General features: G+C 45.7%; 1 protein-coding gene across 1 annotated transcript; it reads left to right on the top strand.

The window, feature by feature from the left end:
* The first annotated feature begins 10,243 nt into the window (after positions 1–10,243).
* fzd8a (frizzled class receptor 8a) lies at positions 10,244–13,037 on the top strand. The gene has a single exon (XM_084938850.1). The coding sequence runs from the start codon at positions 10,678–10,680 to the stop codon at positions 12,421–12,423; it is 1,746 nt and encodes a 581-aa protein (XP_084794976.1). The 5' UTR covers positions 10,244–10,677; the 3' UTR covers positions 12,424–13,037.
* The last annotated feature ends 315 nt before the right edge of the window (positions 13,038–13,352 follow it).

Raw genomic sequence — 13,352 nt, 5'->3', positions numbered from 1 at the left:
TGGTCCATGGTGACACTTTAAAGAACCTTTGAGATGGGATGGGACAGTGGGCTCCCTTTCAGTCGGGAGCCGAATATTATTGCTCAGAGCCAGCACACGATCTGTGGGCACAAACAAAACAGACAACTTTCTGCAGTCCTCTCCTTTTTTTTTCGCTATTTGGGAAGTTTGGGTTAAGGTTAGTGAAAATAATCAGCATACAGTAGAATCAGCATTTGCAGTGTCCTCAGTGGATGGTTTATGCCATCCATGTTTCTACTACCTGAGCTCGAGGGAATTTGATTTTCTTTGCCTAAGGAGAACACGGATGCAGCATGACTCCAAGCAGGCAGCAGTATGAAATAAAAACAAGACTTTTTGAGGTTAGAGTAAATATGAGAAATGTATGTTAAGCTATCGATAGCTACAAAGTGTTCAAACTTCAAACCAGTTGCTTTAGTTTTGTAAAAGGAATAGTTTAACATGCTGGGAAATTCTTTAGTTGCTCAAGATTGATAAATGAAGTCAACAACGAAGTGCCAAAAAAAAATCCATCATGTGTATTTTGACTTAAGCTAAGTTATCGTCCCTTTTAACACAACTAGCATACGTGACTAGCATACGCGACTAGCATACATGCATATCACCAAAACCTGACATTTGTGTCTATTAGGATGGAAAGAAACCAGAAAGTCTAGTAAAACACACAAATTCAGGGCGAGCACACTAAGTGAAGACACAAAGGCTTCTTTTTTCCATGATTGCTTTGTAACCCAAGAGCTTTTCTTGTTGTAAGACAGAATTGCTAAGTGTCTCCGCTTTTAGAGTCATCTGCTGTATCAGTGTAACTATCAGCTGTGTCTGCTGTAGCCATGAGTCCTCGAACATGAGCGGGCTAGTCAGGTAGATAAGGGTTGAAATATTCCTGCTGCAATGAACATGTACATCAGAGCCACTAATCAGCTTTCTGTCTAGAGCACTTTGCTGAAGAACTAATCAAACACAAAGCGTATTGATTCGGTGAAACGGTGCTGTTAGGAGTGAGCGAATGTAAGGAGGGCTTTCCAAGTCCTCTTATGTGGTTTGTAAGTTCTGAATTTGCCCAAGATTAGCTTCCATGAAGAGGATTAGTACTTTTCTATGGAATATTTTCAGCACCAGCATAGTAATTTCAGGAATGTTCAGTGGGGCTTTCACAGTATTGTGTTTACTCACCTGTCAGTCTGTTTTACCCTTTCAACACACACACACACACAAACACACTTAAAACAACCCTTCCTAAGTGCTCACTGAGGCTGAGAGTTCATCCACTCTAATACCCACCTTGGTAGAAAATCTGTAACTTTTAAGAGATTTTTGGAAACACTGCTCGTGCATTTTTATATATTAACACTGAACAGACAGAAAGGGGGGCTTTAGGAAACAATGACACAGACACCGCCTCCGCTGAGTTACTCATATGCGTGTTTTAGACAATGAGAAGAAATTACATACATTGTCATTTAGTTGGGACTTGCTAGCTGAATGTAGTCAGAGTTGCATGCTTTAAAATGACAACACATCAGGTTGGATGTGCTCTCAGTGTTATCTGGACTGGGAGCCTGGCTGTCTCGGGCCAGCTCAGAGTAGATTACCTGAATGGCCTTTGTCTCCCCGTGACCCCCCCTCCCCTTAGAGCAGGTCGCAGCCTGAAGCCATTTCAGCCTGGCCCTCCTCAGGTTACCCCTCTCTCAGATGATAGAGGGAAAAAAAGAGAAAGGAGAAGAGCCACGGAGAAGTGTAAAGAGAGAGGTCAGAGGCTCAGGTGAGCTTAGCGTGTAGGCTGTCAATCAGACATCACACGGTATATCTCGAGGGAGGTTCTCCCTTCCACTCCGCTGCTCTCCCCTCTCCTCAACCTTTGGTGCTCGCTTCACTTTCGTGTCTCTCACGATACGTTCGAATGATTCAGATTCATCCAGAGTTTTGCTTGTTAACATTTCTATTGGGGTTGGCAGATGTTACAGCTGTTATTGTCTAGCCAGGTGGGCTACGCGGTCCAGAAGTATGCTGAGTATGACTCAAGTCGTATATCAGACATTCTCCACGTGTTTGCAGTCTGTGACAATTAACTTTGGCAATATCTGCATGTCAAATATACCACATTAACAGACAGTGTAGTATCTTTCCAAATGTGTTTTAAAAAAATCACCACTAATTAGTTTAAATAGCTAGCAGGTTACACAAAATAAGCTGCAGGCCCACACTGTAATATGCTCTAAAAGCCTGGTAAGAATGTGGTCTCAGCCCTCATGTTTATCCTGCCTGATAGAGTAATTAGTTAAACAACCCAGTAAGCACACTCACATTGTCTGAAGATGCCAATCTCAATGGTGTCATAGGCTGATAAATACGTCCTCAGCCAGCACAAGGTGAGATAACATCAACCGACTGGAGAGTCGAAGCAATTATTACGCTGCGCCTTACCTGCCTGATGCAATCTGTGCAAATAAAACAAAAGTGCCCTTAACCAGGAACTCGATTCACTCCAGTAACCTAATTTCAGCAACACCATCATTTCAATTGATCCAATTACTCGTTGCTGGAGCGGCGGCCCTCGTAATGTTAGAGGTGAAAGAGAGTGTCAGGAGGGCGCTTTAATCTGTTGCTGCTGTTGCATGTTGCACAGTGGAGATGAGGAGTGCGACCCTTAGAGCAGTGTGGATGCTCTTCCCTGGATGAAATGTAGTCAGTCAGCAGATACCACGTTTGTATACGCGTTCCTGCTGGTGTACTTTACACCCACGGTGAAACAAAGCCAGTGTCTGTGACTGTTTGAGCACAAAACTGTTTTCATTATTAATTCATATTAATTATTTAGCCAGAAATTATATGCCTGTCAGTGCTTATATCATGGGGGTGGGTAAAGCTTGTCGGGATGAGGGGGCGATCCTCTCCACAGAGAGATGGAGAGGCGGGGAGCTTGTAGCAGATAAGGTCATCAGTGTCCTACTGTCTGGCCTTGGGGAGTCTGAGTTTTCTCTCACCGACACACATTTGCACAAACACCACCCACCCGAGAGTCGGTCGTGCCCCCAGCTTGTCGCGGATGTTTGCCAGAGAGCTTCAAATAGTAATATTCGTTCTGCCAGGAACTGTCTCCCAAATAAAATCTGTCTCACAGTATCCAATGTAAGCCCAGCACAAAGGTTAGATTACTACTGTAAATAAAGCCCACGTCAACATAAATAAACACGTCTTAATCAGACTGCTAATGAGCAGTATGAGATGCCCAGGATAGCTCGCTAAGGGGCACCGTTCGGCCTCTGATGTGCACAGCGAGAGAGATCAGGGGGGTTTGATTCGCGCTCGCCAGGACCGAGTCGCAAAACTCTGCAAGGTCATTTGTGTTTTACACATCTGCTACCTCGCTGCTTCTCCGTCTCTCACCTTCTGGATACGGTTTCCCGCTTCCCTACCTTGTCGTTTTTCTGCCTCTCACTCTCTCCCTCCTTCTGTCTGGCGGTCATCCTTGCCCTCGCCATCTGTTTCTTGGTACGCCACACATGGAGACGGAGGGAGGTGGGGACGTGGTGCTACAGAGACGAAAAGTGAGGAAGGAAAATGCCGTGCGAGCATCCACGGATATTTGAAGAGCCTTTGGAGCTATGCTCTGGGACTGCTTTCACAGAAAACTGCATATTGAAGTCTAAGCTGGAAATATTAAATTATTCCAAACTAACATGTAAGTATGACAGTTTGCTCATACCAGCCACTTCAGGTGATAGCTATCTAGGCAAAAGCTTATCTGCACATGCTAAATAGATAAATATATAATATATAAATATGCTAAGTTGTGTGTGGGCATGCCATTACCAGCAAATAAAGATTTACTTTATTTCTAAGTTTAAAGATTATTACTTTTGTCCAGGCTGGATATTCTCTGATGGATTTTCAAGAACCCATGCACACTTTCTGCCCTAATGGGACACCAGCAGCTCTTCAGGAGGTAACAAGGAACACAAATCAGTCCTGTGCATTTTACTTTCAACTGTGCACATGTTAAAAACCCTTCAATTGATCCAAAATGCTACAATAAGAGTACTGACAGGGACTAGAAAGAGAGAGCATATTTCTCCCACATTGGCTTCTCCTTACTGGCTCCCAGAATCTAATCTAAAATCCTTCTTTTCACATACAAGGGCCCATCTTATCTGAAAGATCTCATAGTACCATGTCACCTTAACAGAGCACTTCACTCTCAGACTGCAGGCTTATTTGTGGATCCTAGGGGTATTTTAAAGTAGAATGGGAGGCAGAGCCTGCAGCTTTCGGGCCCGTCTTCTGTGGAACCAGCTCCCAATTTGGATTCAAACTCTACTTTTAAAATTAGGCTTAAAATTGTCCTTTTTGATAAAGCTTTTAGTTAGGGCTGGATCAGGTAACCCTGAATCCTCCCTTAGTTATGCTGCAATAGGCTTAGCCTGCTGGGTACTTCCCATAATGCACAGATGAGTCACGTGTTTCTTCTTCATTCAGCTCTTTTCTCTCCTTGTGTGTTTATACCCCACTACTGAATTGAATCATTACTAATTATTAAACTCTGGCTCTCTTCCACAGCATGTGTTTTTTTCCTGTCTCCCTCCCCTCACCCCAAACCGCTCACATGGCTGCCTGGTTCTGCTGCAGGTTTCTTCCTGTTAAAAAGGAGTTTTTCCTTCCCACTGTTGCCAAATGCTTGCACATAGGGGGATATCTGATTGTTGGGATATTCTCTGTATTACTGTAGGGTCTTTACATTACAAAGCAAATACCTTGAGGTTTCTGCTGTTGTGATTTAGTGCTATACAAATAAAACTGAATTGAATTTGCTAAATTCACCTCCGATATTTGAAGTATGGCATCGTGCGCTTGTGCAAGAATCAGGCAAAATTAGCTCTGTTCAGTAATGTCAGGTTTCTGTGCCTGGTGATAGAGCTCAACATGACATCCTGAGATTGTCCACAGACAATGCTTTATTAGCTTATAGCAGCTGACATGAAGACACACTCAAACTTTGAGCTGAGGTTAAAGGGCCGCAGGTAGAGGTATACCAGGACGTACTCAAAGACTGCATGAATATTAATGAGACAAGTTAACTAGCAGGAAGCGCTTCGTCTTCCCTCCCCGTAGAATTGAAGGCAGACACACTGTGACCCCTGCGACCCCCCCTGCAGCGCGGTCAGAATCGGCCCCGAAGCAACTGGGCCACTGGTCTGCTGCATCTTACTACTAGAACAACAACAGCGACAGGACACCGACCACAAAAAAATTAAATTATCACCTCCAGGAACCACATACAAGTGTTCCACCCCGCGTGCTGGAACCAGATGGCAAGTCTACCTGCTTAAGTGTCACCCATGTGTCGTCCCCGGCGCGCAGGCCTCATCTCTGGTTACACCCAGGTTAAAAAAAACATCCCCTCCCACTATTATATAGGCTTGTGTGTGTGTGTGTGTGTGTGTGTGTGTGTGTGTGTGTGTGTGTGTGTGTGTGTGTGTGTGTTGCCAGAGTAGGAGAATTCTCTGTGGGCTCACTTACCTTTCTGGATGGAAAGAGCAAGTCACAGGCTGTTTTACAAGAGGGGAGATAAATCTAACAGGAGTGTCAAGTATCAGGTGTGACAGCAGCCAGCAGCAGACCTCTGCTGGCTGGCCAGGCTCTCGTTGCATGGGATGGCTTAGAACACCAAACAATAACTCACACACACTCACTTGGCTGAGGGACAGAAGCCAAACAAGTTCTTTGGCTGCAGGAGAATGGTACAGTGCCATCTCACAGAGACAACGCTGGACTTTTAATTAGCTGAGGAAGGAGAGAAATCTGTTTTACCTCCGGATTTTACAGTTTTACCGATATACGCAACAAGATTTACAACCTTGTACTCAATTTCACTTTCTGGGTCAAAGAATAGCAACTGTGTTGGATCAGACTATAGTTTAGGATGATTACAGATGCCCCAAGCACATAACCATTTACCCATCACTGACATTTATACTACAGCAGGTTTGTGTACCATTTTTAAATATTATAGAAGCTGCAATAAATTCAACTGTTATTAGCTAATAAACTATTTTCCACTTTTTTAAAATCATAGAGATATTTTAGCCAAATAGTATTTACTAATTTTAATCTTCCGAGATGAGAAAAATCCCTTAGGTTGCTGTGTGTGATTATAATGTCACTGTCCTGTGAGAGATATGTCACACATCAAAGACATCAAAGACTTTCTCATGAAGGATGGAGGTAGGCGAATGCTAATGCAAGTTTTAAGATGTGGTTTGCTTTGGACATCAACCAAATGTGGTTAAGCTAAAAATAAACGCTAATGTTTTCTAATAGGCCATCGTGTCTGCAGATGTAAATGTTAATGTCTTTAATCATTTCAAGAAAAAAAAGAGGTGGGGGTTTATTTGTCCAGTCTGCTGTTGTACATGTTAAAAATGTTACTACACAATCTGGCAACCCAAAAAGCTGTCGTTATTTATTATAAATCATTTATAATGCAGTAATTATCATTTCTTCTCTTTTATCAACTGTCCCTCGTTACCTACAAGGAGGTCATGTTTTCGGTTGTGTGTGTGTGTGTGTGTGTGTCATCATTCTGTCTGTAAACACAACAGCTCAAAAGGTTTTGTATAAATTCTGAATTCTTTCTATATGTTGTCAACATATAGAAAGCACTGTATAAAGATTTAAATATGTCGCATTTGACCTCTCAAGTATGTTAAGTATAATAACATGGGTTTCTACATAACAAAAGCCTGCACTTGTTTTTACTGCAGTACAAACTGATATGCTGCACAAACTGCACAAGCTGTACAATCAAAACTGCTCCCAGCAAACATAGAGGTTTACATCGGCGCTGTAACTTGCACTATTTTATCAACCGATTCACACTATAACCAGGGTTTGCCTCTTAACTTCATTTAATATTATTTAATTTAATAACGGTACACTACTCTGTTTTTGGTAACCATTGATTATTCTATTCTATTCTAAACTGAGCTGCCTTGGTGGAGATTTCCTCTCTCTGAGTGCTTCTTGTTAGGAAATGAGTTTTGTTTATGGGGTTAAAAGCTTTAAACATGTGCATATATACAGCAGGATCTCTTTCCACTCTACCAAAAGCTTTCACTGGAACTATTTGTCCCTGCAGAGTGTGACTCCTGCCTTTAAAGTGCGGACATCCTTTGGCTCTTTTGCGTCGGTTGCCTCTTGTCTTTCACCAAAATCACATCGCAGGCTGTCAGGGCGCATAAATATAATTGAACTATAGCAGGAAATGAAGTTTCAAAGTTTCCTTGTGGTGTCTTGTTAATACAAGTTGTGATTCTCTCACTTATTTGATAGTTTTCACCCTTCACCCGCAGAGAGGGGCCATAGGGAAGGATTTACAGGGGCCTTCTGTCCTCCCAGCAGTAGGTTGATTAGAGGGGCCGGCTGTGTTTGTTAAGATAATGGGCCCTAGGTGAGTTAATTCACAGGGTACACGTTGCACACTCTGTCACCTCAGGAGTGCCCCGGTGGAAACTGGGGGGGTTCAGTGGCAGGGGCTAGGAGCATGGTGTCCAGCTCTCTCCAAAATCCCCTCACTCAGCCTCGCTCCGTCTCCTCCAGCTCCACCTGAAAGTGATTACCAGGCCAGCCATGAGCAAACAAGCCCCATATGGAGGGGCTAGAGTGGGGCCGGAGCTGGAGCCTGGGGAGCCCTCCTCCACCTCTTTGGAAAGAAGAGGCCTGAGCAAACACAGCTAATGAAGTCTTAACAAGCAGCCCGGGGTTAGCGCGAGCCCGCTAAATGCCACTGAGGCTCTTGGAATTGTGTCCAGCAGATTGGCTAAATCTGCTCGAAGCTTTCCTTTACAAGATAAAGTTGCATTAGCATATCTCCGTCTCACCATCTCTGAGGTAAGTCCAGGATTTGGCAAGCAGTCGCACTCGATGGGCTCCCTTTCTTCAGCGGCAGCACTTGACACTGACAGACAGAGCGAGGCTTTAAACTGCACGCATTAACTCTGGATCTTGACATGATTGTGGATTTTATTCATTGGTCACAGAGTGTTTTTTCAAGGCTTCGGTGTGGCGGCGGGGAGATTTTCTCACAGCATGCGTTGCAAACAGAACACAAGTGCACTTCCTTCAGAGTAAATCATTATCTCTGTCCACAACGCCCTCTCTCACCCTCATCTATCCTCCCTCTGCTCCCTCCATCATTCTCCCACACTGTGACCAGCACCTTACCCTCACTCCCTTTTTTTATTACGTGCCCTTTTCTTTTTTTCTTTCTCCAAAGTTTATTATTGGGAAAATACCACGCCGTCCATCATGTGCACAAACGTACACTTGCATACCTCTGCAGAGCTGCCAGCTCAACTCTTGTTTCCTAATCAAAAGCAAACAGCCATTAACAGAGCTCCTTCCTTGTTATCTCACACCGGCGACTCACTTAATCAGTCTGTGTTCTCCTGATGCTCAGCTCACCCAGGCTTGTGTTATCCTTTCAGTGAGTCGAGTCCATGTGTGTGTGTGTATATTTTTTTAAAAGTTGCCTCAAATGATAAAGACCTGGCTCCACTCCAAACACAATAAACTCCAACACCATGACCACCACACACCAGTCCCAGCACACACACACAACGCTGCATTATACTGGGATGGGAAACTGGGAAGATGATGCTTTAAAAAAAAAAAAGAGTGAGACCACACATTCGCTTTTTAACACTCAGACTCTTGCTGGAAGTGTGTGTGTGTGTGACAAAAATGCCAACTCAAAAGCACATCTCCCTTGTTTGTGAGATGGAGATCAAGTTTCGAGCAGATGTGCCGATCACATGTCTAGCCTTGCCTGCCTCTTTGGGTTTTTTTTTTTCTTTTTTAACAGAAGCTGTGCGGTTTTCCATCTTCTAGACAGTCGGTTAGAATGATGCGATGGTTAAATTAAACTGCACATCAGCGGAAGTCACAGGAATGTAAAAAACAGCTTCCTAAATGTTACAGAGGTCTTCGCCTTGTGGTGCATTTGAGAGTAAAGTGTCATCAGATGGGGGATTCCAATGTTTATCTCCTGCAAGAATATCCGGAACCTGCCCTAGCTAGCTTTAAATCCAACATATCTAACATTTAATCTTGATGCTGTCATGTTAAATGTCGATTTTTGTTCATATTTTGCAAATATATTTGGTATTTATTTGGACACAATTTCAGCGCTTGCAGGAGGTTGTGCTCTGACATGAAGGAGCTTCTTCCATTCATGCACTGATGTGTGAGGGAGCATTAAGTTTGCCTACCTTGTATACAGTTGAGCACTCTCCTCTGTGCAGTGCATTTGATTTTATGTGCAGCAAGTCTTTAGAGAAGTAACAGAAACTGTGTGCGGAGAGAGAGAAAAAAGAAAAAAAAAGATTCACTACAATGAGATTAGCGTCACATTACTACAGAGACGCCCCCCATCCCACCCCCCTTCTCCAGACAGGCTCGACAATCATGTTAACACTGATATGACGGCTCTGCCACTGTCTCAGCGTGCTCATGCCGCCCGGTCTTTGCCTCGCGCAATTACGCCTCCTGCGGAGCTCTGTGCGAGCCGTTAAACGAAACATTAGCACCTCATTTAAAAAATAAAACAGCTTTTCACAAGGACAGACAGCTCCCTGGGTAGTCTTATCATGCGCAAATTAGCCAATTTACCAAACCGGCCCCTCTCTGGCAGACACAATCATCTGCAGCCAGAGGCATCCTCCCCGCGCCTGGTGTGCGTGTTAACTGTTGTTGTGACGCTATCAAAGGTGGTGTGTTGAAGGAAAGTTACACGACAGTGAACGCTGGAGTGATTTTTGAAATGTGTGTTAACGCTCTTGTTTTGTGCTTGTTGTGGAATTCTTTTGACTTTACTGCGTAGACAGAGTTTGTTTGGAGAGCACTAGCAGCTCTGGGAAGTTCATAAAAATGATAAATAAAGGACACAAGGTGCACAACTGTGTCACGCAGGAGGCTTCATTCATTTTTAAAATATGTCTGCTTGGTCTCAGTGTCCGAGGATCCGCGGCTCTCGGTAACTTCGAGCATCACTGTCCTGAACCCGGAGTCACAAAACAACTGGCTACGTTTCTCTGATTATGAGCTATATTAGACTTTAGGTAAGGAAGCTTGAGTGATAGCTGGGAAGCCCCGCCCCTGTCTCTCTGTGATAGGAGCAGGGGCTCCGGGGGTGTGTTCAGCCGGGCTCTCGTATATATCGGCACCGCTTCGTCCACAAGCTGATGTTTTGTATGGGAACCAGGAGAGAGGTGGGACAAGCCGACTGAATGTGGTCGCTGTGTTTTGGAGAAAGAAAGGAGGCCCACGTTCCCCCCGCGGACATTACTTGGGATTTTTCTTTTCTTTTTTCCTCTTTGGATACTGACAGCAGCTTCCAGAAGAAGAAGCTGGATTCTCCTCTCAGCCATCTTGAGCTCTGCTCTCCGCCCTGTAGGCTCCTTTCTCTCCTCCTCCTGCTCCTCCTCAGCCTAAAGTAAACAAGGCTTGCACATTGCTCGCAACTCCGTGCAAGATCCCGAGAGAAGCGAGATGGGATCGCCGCGCAGCATCTAACCGGGCTGGAGGCGAAAGCAGACGCCTGAGAGGATTTATCGCCGTTTGCGCCAGAGCAGAAAGAGAAGGACGCGACGCGCCGGAGAGATGGACCTGTTTGGGATTTATCTGCTCCTCTCGCTCGTTCTCTTTCCGCGATCCAGCTGCACCACAGCCAAGGAAATCACCTGCCAGGAGATAGCCGTGCCTCTGTGCAAGGGAATCGGCTACAACTACACGTACATGCCCAACCAGTTTAACCACGACACGCAGGACGAGGCGGGACTGGAGGTGCACCAGTTCTGGCCTCTGGTTGAGATCCAGTGCTCGCCGGACCTGAAGTTCTTCCTCTGCAGCATGTACACGCCGATCTGCCTGGAGGACTACAAAAAACCTCTCCCCCCGTGCCGGAGCGTGTGTGAGAGAGCTCGGGCCGGCTGTGCGCCTCTCATGAGGCAGTACGGATTTCCCTGGCCGGACAGGATGAGGTGCGACCTGCTGCCGGTGCAGGGCAACCCAGACACGCTGTGCATGGACTACAACAGAACCGATTCAACTACAGCGTCCCCGGTACTCTCCAAACCCACCAACCACCCAGGTAAGGGTTACAATCCGCCGAAAAATAAGCCCGGCAGACCCGGCACGCCGGGGAAATACAAGCCGCCCGCCGCTCCGTGCGAGCCGGGATGCACATGTTTGGAGCCCATGGTGCCGGTGAACACGGAACGCCACCCGCTGTACAACCGGGTCAAGACGGGGCAGATCACCAACTGCGCCATGCCGTGCCACAATCCCTATTTTACGCACGACGAAAGAGCGTTCACCGCTTTTTGGATAGGACTTTGGTCAGTGCTGTGCTTTGTGTCCACCTTCGCCACCGTGGCTACTTTCCTCATCGACATGGAGCGCTTCAAGTACCCGGAGAGACCCATCATCTTCCTCTCGGCGTGTTACATGTTCGTGTCGGTCGGCTACATCGTCAGGCTAATCGCTGGGCACGAGAAAGTGGCGTGCAATCGGGAGTTCGGCGTGGAGCACATCCACTACGAGACGACCGGCCCCGCGCTCTGCACCGTGGTCTTCCTCCTTATTTACTTTTTCGGCATGGCCAGCTCCATTTGGTGGGTCATCCTCTCCCTGACCTGGTTCCTGGCGGCCGGGATGAAGTGGGGCAACGAGGCGATCGCCAGCTACTCTCAGTACTTCCACCTGGCCGCTTGGCTCATCCCCAGCATGAAGTCCATCGCGGTCCTGGCGCTGAGCTCCGTGGATGGAGACTCTGTGGCTGGCATCTGTTACGTGGGGAACCAGAACCTGGACAACCTGCGGGGCTTCGTCCTCGCGCCTTTGGTGATTTATTTATTCATAGGGACGATGTTCCTGCTGGCTGGATTTGTGTCGCTGTTCAGGATCCGCAGCGTCATCAAGCAGGGCGGCACCAAAACTGACAAACTCGAGAAGCTGATGATCAGAATAGGCATCTTCACGGTGCTCTACACGGTGCCCGCCACTATCATAGTGGCCTGTTACTTTTATGAGCAGCACAACAGACAGAGCTGGGAGGTCACGCACAACTGTTTTAACTGTTTATTAGAGCGGGACCGCAGGACTCCGGACTATGCCGTTTTTATGCTGAAATACTTTATGTGCCTTCTAGTGGGCATCACGTCCGGGGTGTGGATCTGGTCTGGAAAAACTTTGGACTCTTGGAGAACTTTCTGCACCAGGTGCTGCTGGGGCAGCAAAGGCACCAGTGGCTCCATGTACAGCGACGTGAGCACCGGACTGACGTGGAGGTCGGGCACAGCCAGCTCTGTGTCTTGCCCCAAGCAGATGCCACTGTCCCAGGTTTGAATTGGAGTGGGCGGGGGGGGGGGTTCACTAAAAGCAGCTTATGGGAACTGCTAAATGTTTTGGGAGATAACCCATCACTCCAGGTGTCGAGCAATTTGCATCGTAATGAACTGAGAATTGGTTGAAACAATGTACCTGGCATTCACGCAGGTTAAGCCCCACACACGCCCCCTTTCCTGTTTATATGTATTAGAGGTACAGAATGAGGCTTTTTACACAATGTGGCCATTACCTGCTGGGGGCAGAGGTTTTAGTTTATAACCAGCTTCACACAAAGAACATTTTTTGGGGGGGGGATTTTTATTGCTATTTTCTCTACACAGTGCCAGATAACGTTGTATAATCTCCAGTCTCGTCAAAGATGGTTTAAATTAAGCCTTAACAGTGCCCAATAGTTTTGTTGTTGTTTTTTAAATGGGTCGTTGATTTTGTAATTACAAATGTATTTATATAAAAGTTCTGTAAAAACAACAACGGAGAGAAAACGTGTAAATATGTGTATAAAAGAAAAGTTTATAAGATATTGTAAATTTGTATAAAGTGTAGATGTTTCTTTTGTGAAGAAAGCAAATATGACCTTTATTTTGACAATAAAACCATTTGATAAATCTCAATATCTGTGCAGTGCTTTTGAGGATTTCTGTGTGCCAGTCTGTGCAGCCTTATATCTTTTTTTATTTTATTTATTTTTTTGTTTTTCGTGGTTCCTTATGGTCACCATGTTGATGATGGCAGCTTTTGAGAGTCCCGGGTAAAAAGGAAGCCCTTTTAACCATCAGAGACCGGTAATTAGAGGCAGGGGTTGAGTTGGAGCATCTCCATAATTGTTAAAGTCCTCTTCACATGCCTGCCGAAGCCTGCTTTCTTAATTTGGTAAAAGAGGGAGTGGGTGAATGGGGGGGGGTATAAATGCAGGGAACGGACCCTTT

The sequence above is a fragment of the Perissodus microlepis genome, chromosome 9, assembly GCF_051167445.1.
Source record: "Perissodus microlepis isolate ML-2025 ecotype Zambia chromosome 9, ASM5116744v1, whole genome shotgun sequence".
NCBI lineage: Eukaryota > Metazoa > Chordata > Actinopteri > Cichliformes > Cichlidae > Perissodus > Perissodus microlepis.
The sequence above is the reverse complement of the archived record's forward strand: the minus strand, read 5'-3'. Positions and strand labels throughout refer to the sequence as shown.